The sequence below is a fragment of the Copidosoma floridanum genome, unplaced genomic scaffold (assembly GCF_036245765.1).
Source record: "Copidosoma floridanum isolate Cflo_tuat_1 unplaced genomic scaffold, Cflo_Japanese_pri ptg000009l, whole genome shotgun sequence".
In the NCBI taxonomy this organism is placed as follows: Eukaryota; Metazoa; Arthropoda; class Insecta; order Hymenoptera; family Encyrtidae; genus Copidosoma; species Copidosoma floridanum.
Genome location: NW_028321886.1, coordinates 8759497 through 8777235, shown reverse-complemented (window position 1 = coordinate 8777235; position 17739 = coordinate 8759497). Strand labels below are relative to the sequence as shown.

At 41.2% G+C, this 17739-nt stretch overlaps 3 protein-coding genes across 3 annotated transcripts; 1 reads left to right on the top strand and 2 right to left on the bottom strand.

The window, feature by feature from the left end:
* The first annotated feature begins 66 nt into the window (after positions 1-66).
* Positions 67-3126, top strand: LOC106638112 (putative serine protease K12H4.7). The gene is made up of 10 exons (XM_014351161.3): positions 67-696; positions 781-962; positions 1065-1248; positions 1320-1368; positions 1434-1569; positions 1850-1916; positions 1999-2209; positions 2292-2424; positions 2505-2674; positions 2745-3126. Exons 1-10 carry the CDS (start codon positions 511-513, stop codon positions 2852-2854), a joined length of 1428 nt encoding a protein of 475 aa, XP_014206647.2. The 5' UTR covers positions 67-510; the 3' UTR covers positions 2855-3126.
* On the bottom strand, positions 2914-10982 carry LOC106638113 (clavesin-2). Its single transcript, XM_014351162.3, has 7 exons — positions 10874-10982; positions 6483-6699; positions 6226-6385; positions 5959-6020; positions 5176-5369; positions 3994-4207; positions 2914-3728 (listed from the first exon to the last, which is right to left on the bottom strand). The coding sequence occupies exons 2-7, from the start codon at positions 6649-6651 to the stop codon at positions 3526-3528; spliced, it is 1002 nt and encodes a 333-aa protein (XP_014206648.1). The 5' UTR covers positions 6652-6699; positions 10874-10982; the 3' UTR covers positions 2914-3525.
* A 3426-nt stretch (positions 10983-14408) lies between these two features.
* LOC106638022 (uncharacterized) lies at positions 14409-17592 on the bottom strand. Its single transcript, XM_089589377.1, has 2 exons — positions 16992-17592; positions 14409-16916 (listed from the first exon to the last, which is right to left on the bottom strand). Exons 1-2 carry the CDS (start codon positions 17174-17176, stop codon positions 15545-15547), a joined length of 1557 nt encoding a protein of 518 aa, XP_089445503.1. The 5' UTR covers positions 17177-17592; the 3' UTR covers positions 14409-15544.
* Between the last annotated feature and the right edge of the window lie 147 nt (positions 17593-17739).

The following is a 17739-nucleotide window of genomic DNA, read 5'->3' as shown; positions in this document are numbered from 1 at the left end:
TTTTTTTTTTTTAATTTATGAAGCGTCCTTTATCAATTACTTTAAAGTATATTACTTTTCCACTCGTGAAACTTGCTTAAATAAATAATTTCCACACATCGGATACAACGTAATAGCTATTAGTCTATACGCTGCTACCAGAATACAACGAAATACATATCTCTCTGTTTTGTTAAATTCAGCATTGATTGTATTTACTTTCACGAATCCACGTGCAGTGCTCAACACTCGAGTCTCCGTTATCTAAGATCAATCCATGTTTAACCGAAGTAGCGAAGGCGTATAGACGTGGGCCCGAGGTGCGTTTGCTATAGTAATTATTTTTACAATCTCCTATCGCATCGAAGCACTTTTAACGCCACGCATCCATCACTTTGATAAGCTGCTATCGTTCGTTCTTGCTTTAAATTCACCTACGACTCGAGCCCGTTCCCCTGATAGTAAAACCACCGGAAAGAAGAACAACGCGCTTGTAGTCGTCGTTTGCGCTCCCCCTTGCGAAGTACAAGCATGGAACTTTTCTGCCCCATCGTGATTTTGTCGGTCCTGGCGTCGAGCGAGGCCGTCGGTTTTCACGGGTTCCACTTCAAAGGGCTCGAGGAGCCGAGCTGGCTGGGATCGCGCACGATAACCGAAAAATGGATCGAGCAGACGCTGGACCACTTCAACCACCGCGACGATCGCACCTGGAACATGGTATACACGTTTAACGCACTCCTCGTAAAAATAATGATAATTCAAGTACGCGTCTTGTTTAACGAAACGAAAAAAAAAAAATAGCGATATTACGAAGAAGACAGGTATTTCAACGGCACTGGGCCGATACTCGTGTTTTTGGGCGGCGAGTGGGAGATAAGCCCGGGGTACTTGAATTCTGGTCTGATGTACGAAATCGGCAAACAGCACGGGGCCCTTATGTTTTACACCGAGCACCGCTACTACGGGAAAAGCGAACCAACCAAGTAAAATGCCCCTTTTTTTTTATTCATTAAACGAGGAAGGTACGATTCTTTTTTTTTTTTTTTTTTTTTTTTTTTTTTTTTTTTTTCTCACGTGCAACACAGGAACTTGAGCTCGGCGAACATGCAGTATTTGAGCGTGGATCAAGCCTTGGCTGACGTCGCTTACTTTGTGAAGGAAAAAAAGGCCGAGCGCGAAGCGGAGGACGCAAAGGTCGTTGTTTTTGGCGGGTCGTACTCGGGTAACATGGCTGCTTGGATGAGGATAAAATATCCCCACTTGATCCAGGTGAGCGAGAAGAATAATGTTCCCATCGCCTGTTGGAAAGAGTCTTGTTTGATGGTTGATTTTGACGACAGGGTGCCGTGGCGAGTAGCGCGCCGGTTTACGCCAAGGCGGATTTTTACGGTAACGATTTCCGCGCGTCCGTTGCCTTTGGACCGAAAATTAATTTGCTCCTTCCGTTGTTGTAGAGTATTACGAAACTGTTACCGAAGCTCTCAAACGACACGGCGATGAGTGCGTGGCGAGCGTGAAAGTTGCGATCGAGCAAACCGAGGAGATGTTGGCTTCACAGGCTGGCGCGGAAATGATTCAAATTCTGTTCAAGTAGGTTTTTCGCTTTTCCGACTCGGGTACCTTTTTAATTACATTGAGGCATAACCAGGATGAAGAATCGGTATATAAAGTCTCTTTTTGTCAATAGACTTGATTGTCAGAGGTATACCACCATCATTGAAAACAATCGTAAAATCATACTATTCGTCGATACTTTCAAAACGAGTAAATTAATTCTGAATTTCTGTATTAGAAGTAACAATCCTGGCTATGTCTTTGTATTATTTTTTGTAAACACGAGTTGTTTACGAACTACTTTTTAACGTTTTAGTCTCTGCAGTGCTGTAAACGTGACGTCTAGAAATGAAGTCAGTTACTTTATGAACTACGTGGCAGAAGTGAGTGTGGGCATTGCATCTATCTAAAGCAAAAAAGAAAAAAAAAAAAACTATAACGATTAAAATTTTCTGAAACGCGGAGAAATTCGCCGGTGCAGTGCAATACAACAAAGGAGGAGTTGGGCGCAACAGTACGATCGGCGGCCTCTGCGCCACCATGGCAGATAAGAAAATCGGCGCCCCCGTCGAAAGGCTCGCAACTCTGTTCAAAGAAGAGTCGTGCACCAAAGACGCCGATTACTCGAACTTCCTGGAGACAATGAGATCCGAGAAATTCGAGCCCTCTGAAGCTAGTACTTATCAACGAACCGCACATATACACGTTATATGGGACCTGACATTGATTTGCAACTGAAATTTCGATTAAATTTGTAGCAAGGCAATGGTTCTTCCAAACGTGCACCGAGTACGGATACTATCAGACGACCAACTCGAGCCGATCCGTCTTCGGGACCCTCTTCGAGCTCGATTTCTTTGTTGACTTGTGCCAGAACCTCTACGGCGAATAGTGAGCGATTACATATCGATTCGTCGACAATCGAATTTATCAATACCCCATTTTCACTCGACAGAGTCTTGTTATTTCAGCTACGACAAAAATTTGCTCGAGTACGGCGTGAGCCGAACGAACATCCAGTACGGCGGGAGACTTCCGGACGTGACGAATGTTATTTTCACTAACGGAGACGTCGACCCTTGGCACAGGCTCTCCGTACTGGAGGATCTGAACGAGTTCTCGCCCGCGATCCTCATTTCTGGTACGAAGGGTCGTTTTGTCCCTTTTTACTTACGCAGCGCGATGAAAACTGGTGTTGATTGTTTTTGCAGGTACCTCCCACTGCGAGGACTTGAAGTCATCGAAAAGTGCGAGGACATCGCCTGAATTGGAAGGTGCGAGAAAAAGGGTCAACAAACTCGTTTCAACATGGCTTATTTAGGAACTGATGTAATATAAACGTGTATTTGGGTGAGAGTATGAAAAAACGATTGCCATGAGTCGATCGGTACATATTTATTACTGATAAATGTTTTTTTTTTTTCTTCCACTAATTAAAATATCTTAATACTTTCTTATAATCAATACATTTCTTAATTACTAAAGATTTTGTACAATTCATATATAAATATATATATATACGTCGTGCAGGATAACGAGAAAAAAGAAATTGAATCAATAAAGTATGTGGACGTGGTTTTGTGCCAAATTATAGATACTGTGCGTTCCTGCCGAAAGTCATTGAAAAAATTTTTTTTTGCAGAGGTGCTTTGTAACATCACCTTCTCGAGTGATAGATTAAAAAAAAAAAAAAGCTACAAACTTATTCCAACGGGATGAGTAAAAAAATACCTATAATACACGTATATTGCGTGCACCGTATGCTCGACTCCACCAACACAAGTGCATCAACTTTGAAAGAAAAATACTAAAAACCCTACGACTGAACTTGCATATAAAAAAAATGTATACAAAGAGAGAGAGAGAGACGCGAGCGCGCTTCTGTTGTTACTTATCTCTTTTCGCGCACCGACGTGCGCCAACAAAGGCACTCTTTGAACTTTGAGTGCACGATAAAAATAACGATACGATGTGAATTGTTGGCGATTGGGATCAGTCGACTTCGAGTTTCCGGAAGGAGCCGCAGACACCGTGCATCGTCGACTCGCCGGTCTGGTTCGAGCAGTTGAAGCCCTGTTTCAGTGCCGAAACGGCGCCCTCCCGCGCCTTCTCCGAGTACATCTCCTCGCGCACCCTCATTTTGTCGTGGCTCAACAGGGTCGGTCGCATCTCGAGCAGCTCCTTGCGCCACGCATCTGCACCAACGGACAAACAATTATTCGATGCAAGTAGCTTCAATACGACGTTTTTTCGATAAGGTTTCCCCATTGAAATCGCGATGTTTTTAACTTTGAGTATAAAAAACAGACAATTCGTTGATGGTAGAGATAACGGTCCGTAGACGGATGATAAAGTAAACCAATGAACCCTGATTCCCAAAGATCGAGCAACGAGGTTTCGTTGCTCGACTAGAAAATGTTTCCACGTAGCCGAAACAAGCCGGGTCGGAGGGGAACTGACCGATCATGTCCTTCATGGGGATGGTGCCGCCGTACTCCTTGGGGAGCATGCTGGTGTCCATCTTGTTGTTCTTGGCGTCCTCGAGGCTGGTGTAGAGCTTGACGCGACTGCGTATTTTTTCCGATATCAAGGACATGCCGAAGTCGAGGGCGAACTTGAGCGACGGATGGGCGTTGATCGCGTGCACCTCCTTGTGCCGCATCGGCAGCGTTCGCTTAAAGAAAGAAAAGGGGGAATAAGTAGCATATCCCTTTCTTCGGTGGCCTTGAGCGCTCCCCCGCGTCCTTTTTTTCCACAACATTATGGGACTCTAACGAGTTTTTCTGTCCCCTTCGAGTACTTCTAACCACTCGGTCGTATACTTAAGGTCGATAATGCACGGGTACGTCGTGTACACACGAGTGTTGAAAAATGAAAGAGCCATTGTTGTCCAAAAGTTCTTCGACTTCTTGAGATATTTTAACATTTTCTTGTCAATAGGCGCGAATATGCATTCAAACGCTGTGCCACTTTGATGTTTTATGAGCACTTTTGCATTTCACCTTCTGTTTCATAAATTATTCAATAAAGTTTCAGCATAGGCCTTTTGGGATCCGCGTTTTGCCGTCTCACACATGAGAGTACGAGCGCTTGGGAAGAAAAATTAAATTTTCAAAGTAGCGTTTTTGTCGAGAGGCATCAAACGTCGCCATAATATTGTTGACCGATAAGCTTTTCTTTGGTTTCACCGTTTTTGTTCAAAACCCCGATGCGTAGCAAAAAAAAAGCACCAATACAGGTCTCACGTTATCAGCCGAAAAAAAAGCCACACAGCCGGGAGGCCCAAGTCTCGCTGCTTCGTAATAATCGCGCCCAGTGACCCAATTTCACCTGAACCAGCGGGAGAAAGACGACGACGGGAGCGTCAAACCGGTTTCAACAGCTCCCCGCTGGATATACATATATACGTCAACTCACCGAAATTACGCGCGTGTCCTTGAAAAAAGCCCACTCGCTCACGTTATCGCGTAACTCGTATATTGTATAACCCTACGGATCAAAGTAGATCTTTGGCCCGAACGAAAGTGTCCGGATTTTATTCGAGAGGGGAATCCGTCCGGCCTTGCTCGTCAAGGTGCGTATCGTAAATCGTCGCGAGTGAGTGCAGAGCCATTTATGTATCAAGGCCGTAGGAGGGCTTACCTCGCCGTTCTTGACGATGCGCACGGCCTCCTTGGGCGTGAAGAGGGTCAGATGGGGAAAACTAACCCCGGCACCGTCGGCAAAGTGCACGAAGCCTCGGATCTGGTTCTCCTCGTCCTCCATGAGGCTCTCGTACGTTATCCCGTGGATCTTGCACATGTCCGCGTTGGTGAACTTGTATGGGTCGAAGACACCTGTAACGACGACCGCGCCCATACGACAAAAGGGTCAGGGGAAGTTTGTCTCAAAGTAATTCGCCGCGTCTCGATCCTATACTGTGCTTTTATGCGCGATATGATGTACAAAAAATCGTGGTAATAAAGGGGATGCCAAGTGAGAGAGAAAAAAAAAAAAAAAAAATTACACGAGGGCCGCTCTCTTACCGTACGAATGCGTGAAAAATCCACTGATATCGTTGTCAAATTCATTGTTTATTTTTTAGTAGCGATATAACAACAAGCGAATATTCCAAGCTGGCGAGACGTTTTCACTGATTCGAGTTAAAAGAGCAGCCACGAGGGGAGATAGAGTTAATCATCCAAAGTTAGATAATGCACAATTATCGAGCACACGTCCTCTCACTTCGGAGTCTGGTGGGTAACATTTGAGAAACCATACATTATCCAACTTTGCCAGAGTATATATAATGTTTTCTGTGCAGCGTGCAAGCACAGGCTGCGACAGAGATGCGCTGAATTTATGATTATATTGCTGTTCATCTCGAAAGATCAACAACGATTGTGCTACTATTTTCTTTTGGCGATTATCGTTGTTTTTTTTTACCGGGTCTTGCGACTATAACGCGGCGGCCCAAATGATCGCGGCCGGGGACGGCGAAGATATAGCTGAAACAATAAAAACACATTTTACATATCTTATAGCCTTATGCGATGGGTAAGTGTTTATACTGAGAAACTCCTTATAAAAATCAATTAGCCGCTTAGAAATGATAACTAGCATTGGTTCATCGGTCCATAAGAAAAAAAAGGGGCAAAGTTATAAGAAATTTCATTTTGTATAGGCGGTGTGCGGTCGACGCGGTGACCTTACCCCAGTCTCAGCAACTCGTCCATGTTGGGCTCGGTGATGTCGAGCTTGTGAAACGCCGGATGGTAGACCTGGCGCAGAAGGAGGTAGCGCTCGATCGCCTCCTGGGACATGGGCACGTTGAACTTTTTGCAGCGCAAGAATTTCAGCAGGAATTTCCCGTCTGAAAGAGATAAAGGTGTGACGAGGTACGAGTTGACGCTGAAGGCAGGGGAGGAACAAAAAAAAAAAAAAAAAAAAAAAAAAAAACAACCACTTACCCATCCTGCAGTTTTCGATGCGCGGGTTCAGTTTGATCCAGCTACGGATCTGCTCCAGGGCCTGGTCGCGCGAATTCTTGTCCTCCCTGAGCTCCTTCTTGGCCATCTCTTGGGTCTCCTCTGAGAGGGTGCACTCGTAGGCGTCCTCTTCCGTGACGTACTCGACCATTTTTCACCAGGTCTCGGATCGCAGGATCGGTTGGAAAAACACGGGACTCTGCGGAAAAATCCACGTGATCATTCATTCGTTTCTTATTGAAAGTTTTTTTTTTTTTTTTTTTTTTTTTTTATCATAATACGTAGATATCACTACGTATGAATAGCATGAGTGGAAAAAGCACATAGAAAATTAATCAGTTTGCGTTTATCGTATCTATAACGATCGGGCAATGACTAAGTATGTTGAGAGTCGATGAACATGATTTATAAGTGGAATCGTAGTTTTTTTTTTTTTTTCTGACCGGCAACAGATGTGCGTCATGTATTCATTATCAGTAGCGGTGACGGTATTTATGCTACGTATCTTACGCTGATTGTCCTTTTTTTTCACTAAAAAAGTTAATTCAATTCTGTGTAACTAAGACGTACCGATGGATAAAATCGACGACGATGCATTGCCCTTTTTTCCTTCGATGTAATGTATCAACGATTGTTCATAAACAGAATGGATAAACAACGGGTTGTACTACCTTGTGAAAAATGACAAAAATCCACGACAATTTTGAAAACCGCGTCGCGCAACGTACCTATACTATAGTTGCCGCACAAAACGACCGGGTAGATGTTAATGATGATGTTTTTCCTTGAAACTTTGACGAAACGCAAAAGCCAAGTAATTGACAGTGTACAATTTGCCCTCTCTCCGGCGTGGCCGCAAATAAGCCACGAGCACAAAGAAAGATGTGCAATTTCCCTTTTATCGGGCCCTGCTGACAACTGACAAAAAAATAATACAAGAAACTGACCGAGTATTGGAAATGCTCTACTTTTCCAATCCGATGTACATACGGGAGAGAGTCATGCATGCCCCGACAGTATACAAACAAGCGTGTCAGATTATTTAATCACTCAATACACGGAGGGTGTGCTTGTGCACTGGATTAGTGGCCCACATTTGATGATACATTATACGCATAGGGGAGAAATTCAACCATATTCCAATATAAGTACATTATATCAGCCGGCACAGTTGTACACGCGCATTTTGGATCACTCGGAGCAGCTAGTCACGCGAGTGACATAATATACACCGCGGCTGCCGAACTTTCTCCCGCCGGCATATATACACATACATAGTTCATTCCCGCGTCCTGCCTTACCAAGGCAAGTATATAAATGTATACGGGGGAAGCCCAGCAACTGCAGCGCTGGATCGGTATTGCGTAACATAGGTACCCGAGTATACACGTACATATACATATACTCCCGGGCCCAGAGAGCGGTTGTTCAACCCATAAACTCTCAGTGTTCTTTGTTACTTTGTGCGGTGCAAGCAAACAGCAAAATAATTCTCCTCCTCCTTGCAGCGCTGATCTGATGTTCTTTATATAAACGTAAATCGGGAAATTTTCGTCTTTTGTTCAAGTAGATTGAAAAATTGATTTCCGAACTTGGGGTGTACGTGCAGAGAAGAGATTTAATTTTTATATTCATCGGCGACACGTTACGCTGTATCAAGTCCTCCCGAAAAAAATATCCGCTGATGAAACCACCCGATACCACTATAGATTTCATTAGACGATCTGACGAATGGTCCGGCGATTTGAAGGCTTTCCGATCGTCACTAAGTAAATGGTAACTCGTTTCGAGTACACGTCGGAGAGAAAAACCAAAATTATTATCATTCCAAAAGTTGCGGGGAGAAAAAAAATATGATCTGTGATGTTGCTGCAACTGAGTGGACCAAGAGAAAAAAAAAATTCCTTCACGATCGGCACCGTCAATCGGAATCTGATGCGATATACATATATATACCTTCGTTGTGTGAATAACGAATTTATTATTTGTCAAACTGGCTTTTATCGTATATAATATTACAACACGTGCTCCCGACTGCATATTATTATCCAATAGTCCCGATTAGCCTGGCCAAGTATGAATTAAAATGTAGGTCAATATAATATAGGAGCGTCCGGTTAGCTCGGGAGGTAAACGCGCGCCTCGTGATGGAAACACTGAATTTCTTCAAACGCGAGTCTATTACGAAATCCACGTAATACCTACACAAACGCGCTGCTGGAGCCTCGTCATGATGTAAATGTACATTAAATTCCACGGGTAACCTTACAATGTATACACGCCGTTTACATAACCGGAGTCATAACAACGCGCGCGCCCGTGTGCTTTCTTTCGTTTTCCAATTCGCCGCGAACAACAATTATTACATGCCGTAATGTAAAAACCAAAGGAAACTTTTTTTTATCCCTCCCCCATCCCCTCGACTGACATAACGCATATCGGCACTGCCGTCGTAAAGTATACATTTGGGACTAATGACGTTTTAATGCCCACGGCCTACCCCCCTCATCCTCCGAGGTGTGTATACGGACAACCATCGATGACCAGATAAATGAAAAACAAAAAAAAAAAAAAAAAAAAAAAAATCGGTATGTATACTCGTGGTCTGCCGACACACATACCGCCACTGCACTCGAGGGCGCTGACGACCTCTTCCGCGTAGAAAGTGATAGTAATAGGTTTCGCTCCGCCGACACTCACCGCGGCCCCGCAGCTATTACAGCAGCCCGAGAGCGCACGTGGTCGATAATATTATTATGTTATGCATGCATACCTACATAGGTATTACCCCCCCACACTAATGGTATACGTATATAATATTATATCACAGCCGGGCACAACATAATCGCACTCCCAAGATATTACGCTGTCGCGGCTGGCCCAGTTTTTCTTCGACCCCCTTTGAATCCTGCCTTACATCCATACATGTACTTATTTATATACGAATCCTGGTACTTGTATGTACGTATATATATACTTTGCACAGCTTTCCAGTGCCGATATGTACCTAATATGTAAGGCGGTTTCTTTATTCAATATTACGTCACTGCAACAAGTAAACATTTCTGTAGAAGCTTGCCATTGTCATCGATAGTCGCTTAAATGTTAAATGATTGTGTGCGTATTTCGTATACCGTAGTCTCGTCTGACGTTTGAAAAGATGATGGGGAGACGAGAGCGGAATCGGTAAACAGACTCCGCGAGCACGGAGGTTTAGCCACCATCAGCGAAGAGACGATTCGCGCGCAAATGGCACAAATGGCTCCCCCCCCCCTCTTTTTTTCTCTCGACGATCGCAACTATAAAATGTTCAACAAGTCTCGCGCGTCCGTCCGCGTAAGAGTATAATGTAAGTAAAGAGCTTCGACACCTTTTGAAAAACACTCGAGCCAGTCGCCTCTGCGATTCACTTTTGTCACCTCTTTCCTCGTTCGATGAATATGCACGTGTTTTTTTTCTTTTTCTTTTTTTTTCACGGCGAATTGTCCGAAGAGCAAATTGCCTTTCGATGACCTACGTTCGAAAGAACGAAAGAACAGCCCCTTTGGCAACGGATTCAAGTTATACATATTATGGTTGAATGGATATTGTGAAAAGCAAACATCAGCGATTAAACTCATTAAAATCAAGCGAACACGATTAAAAACTCATTTACCACTTGTCTATAACGAGAATCACTAATGTGTTGTTGAAAATACGTCAGCGTATATTATTAGTCTCTCAGAAGTAGAAGGTGACAAAAATCTTATTGATTTGCGTGCCGTAGCGAATGTTGGTCCTTCGACGGTGAAAAGAGCCGAGGACGAGGCGCGCTCCTCAAGGGCGCCCCTCGCAAAAGCCGCCGACCGGCTCGTGCGCCGCAAGGACGCGAATTTCGCGTAACAACGACCATTACTTACTTCCCGCCCGTTGGGAAAAGAAGTTTTGTCGTTGTCGTCGTTTGTACATGGTTCGGGGAACGGAAATTAACGCGGTTAGTCGGAAAATACGAGAAACTCGTTTCCCCCCCCCCACCGTTTTCATTTGTTTCGTCGGTACGTATACCCAATCGCGTGGTTTATTGTAAAAAATGCAATAACAAGAAACGCGTTTGCTCGCTCGTTTCACCAGCGAAAACAAAAATAACAAAAAATGATCGTAAAGTACACGCGCATGCAAATGCGCAGATACGATGCAACAACTCGGGCAACCGGCCGATTTTCAATGCCGATCTTTGGAAGAAAGGAAATTGCACTATATTTACGACGGGTGAGTGTCCAAATTTGCGCCAAATGAAAAATCGGCGTGAGAGACAAAGGAGGTGTACCGAAAGCGAAAGTATGAATACACACAGATATACGCGAAGGAGAAGGAAGAAAAAAAAAAAGTCATACCTATGTATACAAAATACGTGGACAGAGAGGTACGGCAAAGCCCGGATGGTTATCGATGCTGTGTCCCGGTAGCACACTTGGAATCAACTGCCCCTCAACCGTACAGCGAGCACTCTTATAATTTCTGGCCCCGGCGCAAGTATACTCTCGAGAGGTATATAGGTAAGCTGTTGCACCGGCCGATCTTTTTACACTCTCCCTCTCGCTTACGCCCGTTTCGTGTCCCCCCCCCTCCCTGTCTTTTACAAACGTTATTCGGTACAAAGCCCCTCCTCTTTTTTTTCTTTTTTTTTTCCACCTGCGTCTGCATCGTCTTTGACGCTTTTTTCGTTCGTTATTCCGACTAGGAAGATTTTTTAACAAATACATATGTATATTTTTATACGTATGTAAGTACTTAGCGTCAGATCGTAAAACTGTGCTCTCGTCGAGTCCGAACGAGCAGAACGAGAACCCGAGGCGAGCTTCATCGCACTTTTTTTGCCGATTTAATGGTCCATTGATGCGCGAATCAGTTAATTGCAGCTCGTGGGCGTGTTTGTCTTCATTTTGCCGGCGTGCGTTCACCTCTGCGGTTTTGGCTCTGATTTTGTTGGAAACGCGTGAGTCACCGGTGCAAATATAATAAAAAATTATTGGTATAAATGCAACAATGGGCGTTAAAAAAAAAAAAAAAAAAAGATATTGTTTACTCACGGTGATGCCTCGTCCTCTGTACCAAGTTCACACTTTACGGATTTGAATGACAAAACTAACATTCGCACTGTACACCCAACCGAGGGGTGGCCTCTGCCGATTTTTCCGATAGTGAAATCGTCAAATTTATACGTAAATACGTATAGCTAATAGACCCCGAAGAAACAAAAGAAAGAAAGAAAGGAGGAGATGATCAGCCCATCGGTGTGTTACGTCCGAGTTTCGTAACACCTAACGCTTAACAATCTGGACAAATTGGAGCGCGAAATAACGAACGGGAAAGCACCAACATACGGTGTTCCCTGAAAATCGACCCGCGATTTTTTTACTCCTATCGGTGCTCCGACTCTCCCCTGACTTTCGGCTTTCCTCGCGCTCAACTTTTTTTACTTTTCTTTTTTATTTAAGTAATAAAAAAAAAAAATAACCACAGCAACATTAGTTCACTCGGTCAGCCTCGTGACGTAAGAGTGCCATGAAATAAAAGTAACAGGGAAAAAGTGCGTCAAATTTAAACGCGTAACTGTAAATGCTGCGCGTGTACATGTATATGTGCACGCCAAGGATACTTATAAATTTATCGCAGGTGCCGCTTTCTGTGCGCTTATGAGCTTTCTTCGAGGTGTTGGTGGCAAAAAAGGTCCCACGCGTCATTTTGACGTGATACGGTCGATAACAGTGTGTTTTAATAAACTCTGGAGAGTTGTAAAACTTCATACCCATACCGATGCTCAGATTACATGGGTAAAGGAGCAATCGTAAAAGTACAATTTTTTTTTTTTTGTACTGAAAGAGCAGGTAACAATTGCAGAGGTTCATAAATTAGTTAGCGCTCGGTTTCTTTAACTTAAAGTCAGGCGTGATTCTATAATGAAAAGTCATAATTAATCTGTTTTAAATAACGCATGGAAAAAAATGTATAGTGTAAAAATACGCGGAATTTTTCATTCGTGGTCAACAACCCCGATCGATGAGCTTATTATTCAAATTTTTTTGTTGAACATATAAATGCCATGGTTTGTTTAATTATTTTTCGGGAAGCACAAAGGAAAAATTTTGCAACGCGCATTCGTATAGGCACACTGAAAATGAGTAAAAATTGTTTATTCAACACGAGATTTTAATTAAATTGTATTTGGTTAACTGTATTTAACTTTTTTTTTTTTTGTATGATTTTTAACTTGCGAGAAAACACAAGTTATTTGCCTATTAGGTACTTAACTGCCTGTATTTAACTACTCTCTATACACCTATGCATATACACTACTCCTTGAAGTAAGTAGTTCGCTGACGTGTCTGGTCAGACAAGCTAAAACCGGTACACGTGCAACCTTATTAATTCTAGATTGATTTATTATAAATACAATTATGTAAGTAATGAATTTTACTTTTAGAGCATTACTTTTGAGGCGATGATTCTTCAGAAAATCAGTCGAATATTTAAACAATTACTATCATCTAGTACCAAAAAAAATCGATGCAATAAAAAACAAAGGTATTTTAACGCGTTGGAGTTTTTCAAAGATATAGTTGAAGGAATAATGTTTAGAATAACTAATGTGTAAAATTTTTTTTTTTTTAATTAAAAGATTTTTCATTTTTGAAGAGTCATCTTGGATTGAAAACAATTTCATCTTACCTCTGCTACTTTGCTTTCATTACTTAGTACAACCATTAAATTACCCGCATAACACTAGTCATACATCATGAGGCCATCGCCCCGATATTTTTTTTCCAAAACTGATATTATTGGGCAATTATCTCGTCATTCTAATAGAGTACAACTTTACGTATCTCTGCGTTTAAAAATAAAATCAATGCCACATTTAATTATTTAAATTCGAGAAGCCGAAGATTCGTAAGATTCTGTTCTCTGGGTGCAATAGCCCACCGATGGATACACTCGGACGATTACGCCAATAGAATCTTATTAACATTGAACTGTGCTCGCAGCACGCGCCTCTGGTGTTGACGCTATTATGTATACATGTACATAGTCCAAAGACGCGGAATTCGACCTTTACCGGTTTTACTTATTAAGAAACACTTTGCGCACGTCTTTTTTTACTTTCCAAGTGCATCCTTGACGCCATACTCTTCTCTTCTACCATATCGGATAGCTATTTTTTTTTTATCGCTCAGTTTCTGGAATATTAGCGACGCATCCTCTTTACAGGGAGTCACCATGATTTTTTCGTTATACGTTGAAAAATTGGGTCAACGGGGAGCCTCCGGCTGTTATTGACACTACTGATTTTGGTTCCTCTTTTGTGTGATGCAATCGTCATCACAAGCAGCTGCTACACTGGTGGGCTTAAAGGAAAATAATAATAATCACAATGCAGTTATTCGATCCTTTTGATTACTGATACATGTAGTTTTTAATTTTTAGTCGCACGAGGCACGACAAGTGTCTTGACGTAGAAATGCAGAAAAAAAAAAAAAAAAAAAAAAAAAAATTGATCGACGTACGCGTCGCGCACACTTATCGTTTGTTGTTAGCAAAAAAAAAAAAAGAAGAAAACGGAGGGAAAAAAAGAAAACATAGTTCGGGGCTGTGTTACGTGAGGGAAACTGTGTTTTCGTGTGAATCGTAAAACAAAAAGCATCGCGTAAAGTATCGCGTTACGCGCACGCGCTAGCTCAATTTTCGATTACCCAATCGGCCAGGACAATTAACGTTAGATTTAATTTGATTTTTTTTTTTTTTTTTTTTTCTCTTGTCCTAAAAAAGGATATACTGAGGATCACGGAATCGGGAAAATGAATGGAAGAACAATCGTTTTTCTTTCTTGAAAAAGTAAACTATTTATTAATATATACATTGTACTCAATAGTTTTCTCAAAATTACAGCCTATACTTACAGTTTATTATAATATGTAGAAAATCACAAAACACGATTTGGCGTCCACGCGTGTAAAAAGCTACGCATTCTTAATTATCTTTTTTACGAGGGACGGGCGCAAATCTACCGATGCGTGCGAGGGGTACGGAGGTAATAAAGCAACATAATGTATAATAGGCACCCGTACTTTCTTACGCAGACTTTTTGCATAACGCCAATAACACCGCAGGTAACAGCGACGCAACGGCTTTCCTTCCCTTCCTCGATGACAAACGATAGCAAGTATACTGACGAGTGAACTACTACAACTTATGTTCTCATCCTCTTTACCGTCGATACAAAGATTCTTATTTTCTCGTGCTTAATCGAAGAAAAAGAAGGAAAAAACGGAAAGCGATAGGAATATTCGCGCTCGCATATTTCGTAATATAAATATTATATCTGCGCCGCCAAAACAACCGTAACTCTACGCGGTGGGGTGTACTTATGTATACAAGATGCATGTGGTGCATCGCGCATCGGCCGGTGCTTTCACCCGGCTCGTCCATTACGCTCGGGGTAATTACATTTTGACGGAAAAACACGTACGTGCCTATACGTCTAGTTTTCTCGAGTACCGGGAAATCGACAATGCTCTTTTTAACGTTATACGCATGTGTGTGTTTTACGTTATCATCGAAAAATATCGCTGCGTATAATCATTTTTCAAACCATACCGACGATTCAAGCGTATTTGCCTATACGCGAAATGTTGAACGTTTGTCGTGCAGTACATTCATCAAACCAGTTCCTTCTAGCGCGAAAAAATAACAATTATCATACAAATGCAATCGACTTGGCCGAGATTAATATTTGTCAGAGTGCTCGTGTCTCCTGGTTCTCGTTACTTACAATGTATCGACGTTTTTTATTGGCATTTTCGCGAGTCTCGTCTTCCCGGTGATTTTCTACGGTTTGACGAGAAAAGCATTTTACACGCGCACATACTTTTTTTCTATTAATAAAGGGAAATGTTTCGACACGTTTAGTTGGGCATTTCTTTTTTCTTTTATTTTTAATGGCACCAACTTGTATCACAATTTTTTTTTAGTTAATATAAAAAATTGGTTTTTCATGCCCAACCAACTTTTCACTCGTTGGATGATTTTCTAATGTTTTTTTCTGTGACTTGTATTTTGGCGTAAGCTCCCTTGCAGCCACTATCTGCCTTTTTTAAATCTATTTTTATATTTTCCAAGTCTTCCTCCGAAAGTTCTACACCGACATAGTCCGACAAATCTTTTATACACTTGGTCAAGGCTTCATCGCTCAGAGGTGCATAATTAACTATCGTTGCTTCTACTTGAGCTTCCTGGAATTTCTTTTCGATCAATGACATGGATTCATTTATGTGTAGGACTCTTTGTAAATTGTTGTCGACTTCTTCTGGGTTAAAAATTGCTAAAATAAGGACACAGTAGTTTTTAGATTTTTCTTTCAAAATACTAGAAAATCTAACAGTTTCCTCCAAGTCGTTGGTTTTTAAATTTTCCAATCTTATCAAATTGCACTTGCATATGGATAATGATAAGTAAGCTTGTTTATCCTTGGTATATAAAGGTGGAAAGAAATCAAGAACTTTGCTGGTCTCTTTCAAATTGCTTCTAATAATTTCAGAAGAGTGAGATTTTCCCACCCCGATTCCACCAACTAGCACTAGAGTATTGAAACTTGCTTTTTTATCTAATTCAATGAAAAACTTGGAAAGTTCATTGACTGCAGCATTTTGCCCATGAACGAGTTTGGACAGTTCTTCAGGTAAATTGTTGATTTGGAAATGAGGATCGCATAATTTATTGAAGAAATCAGTGTCATTAAGAAAAATTGCCAAGTAAAGAACAGCCAACGAAAGCAGAACTATAAAAATAACTGCCCAATATTTACAAAACCTTTTTTGTTTTCCTGATTTAATTTCGGTAGGTGCCACAAGCGACCTCAGTCTCTGGTTTAATTTTTTCACGTCATATTTTTTACTTTCCTCACTTTTAAAATTATCTCTCTTGGTAAAGTTGAAATTTTTGTTACTTGAATTGTACCTCTCAACTTTTTGGTCTTTCATGACGAAGCGCTCTTCTTTTAAAATAGCAGACGTTTTACTTGAATTTGAATTTTTTTTTAAATTAACAAAATCGCCACATGGTCCATGCCATAATGCAAGCGATAAAGAACCTAAACCAAAGTTGTTTTGACTGTTTTGGCTATTGGAAAAGGATTTTTCAAATTCAGTATCATTAACGATTAACTTTGGTGGTGCCAAAATCCTTTTGGAAGTGCTGTTACCTGCACCTGAGAAACTGTGATGTTCAGTGGGAAATGATACATTATTTGGTAAACGAGAAAAGTTAGTTTCTTTTGACCAGATAGAAGATTTTGGATTGTATGCAGGCACTTCTTTTTTCCAAATATTTGCACTCTCCTGACTATAAACATTTATTGGTTGTGATTGTGTGTCTCTTTGAGGACTGCAATATACAGAGAAAATGTTGAATTAACATCTAGTATAACAGATGAAAAGATATAAGAAATTACAAATATACCATTCATTGATATCGCAAATAGCTTCGCAGCTGTACTGTTTGACAAGATTGTTTGATGTCTGTGAATGATAGCGTTCTTGGAATGTAACTTTTTCCATTGTCGAGAAGTCCGAAAAGCTAGAAGCCTTTATGAGCTTAGGATCTGGTGCTGTGAGATTGGTAAATAAAAGATGACGTCTGTCCATTACATGTAAAGAAAAATGGATTTTTCACGTTCTTTTAAATCGTGGAGAAGGTTGGAAACATAACCTCTACGCTCCACACACACTCGAGTCCTCAATTCTATTTGATTGAATGAAAAAATTAAGATACTAATAACTGTTTTACATTAAGATGAATGATGGGACCCTTTTAATACTGGTAAAGAACATACACGCATAAATATTGTACGACAACTGCATCTACTCTTAGTTTTCAAAAATCACAACATAACAATGACCTCTTCATCATAGATAAACATCAATACTTAACTTTTTTATATGAAAAAGCACTAAATAATACACAGCGAAATTTTATCACGTTGTTTCAATATACTCCCTCTTGCAATAAAAATATAAACACTTCAAACCTTTCGGAGTTTCGCGTTGCCGCGAAAAAAGGAAAGTGCGTGTGTGTGTGTTTTTGTTCTACATTTTAAAGCTTAGCGGAATAGTTTAAATAAGTTAGAAAGATGAATAATTTTTTATGTATTTAAAAACATCGTTAGCAATAGCTTTTAAATGAAACCAATGGTATATATGAATATAAA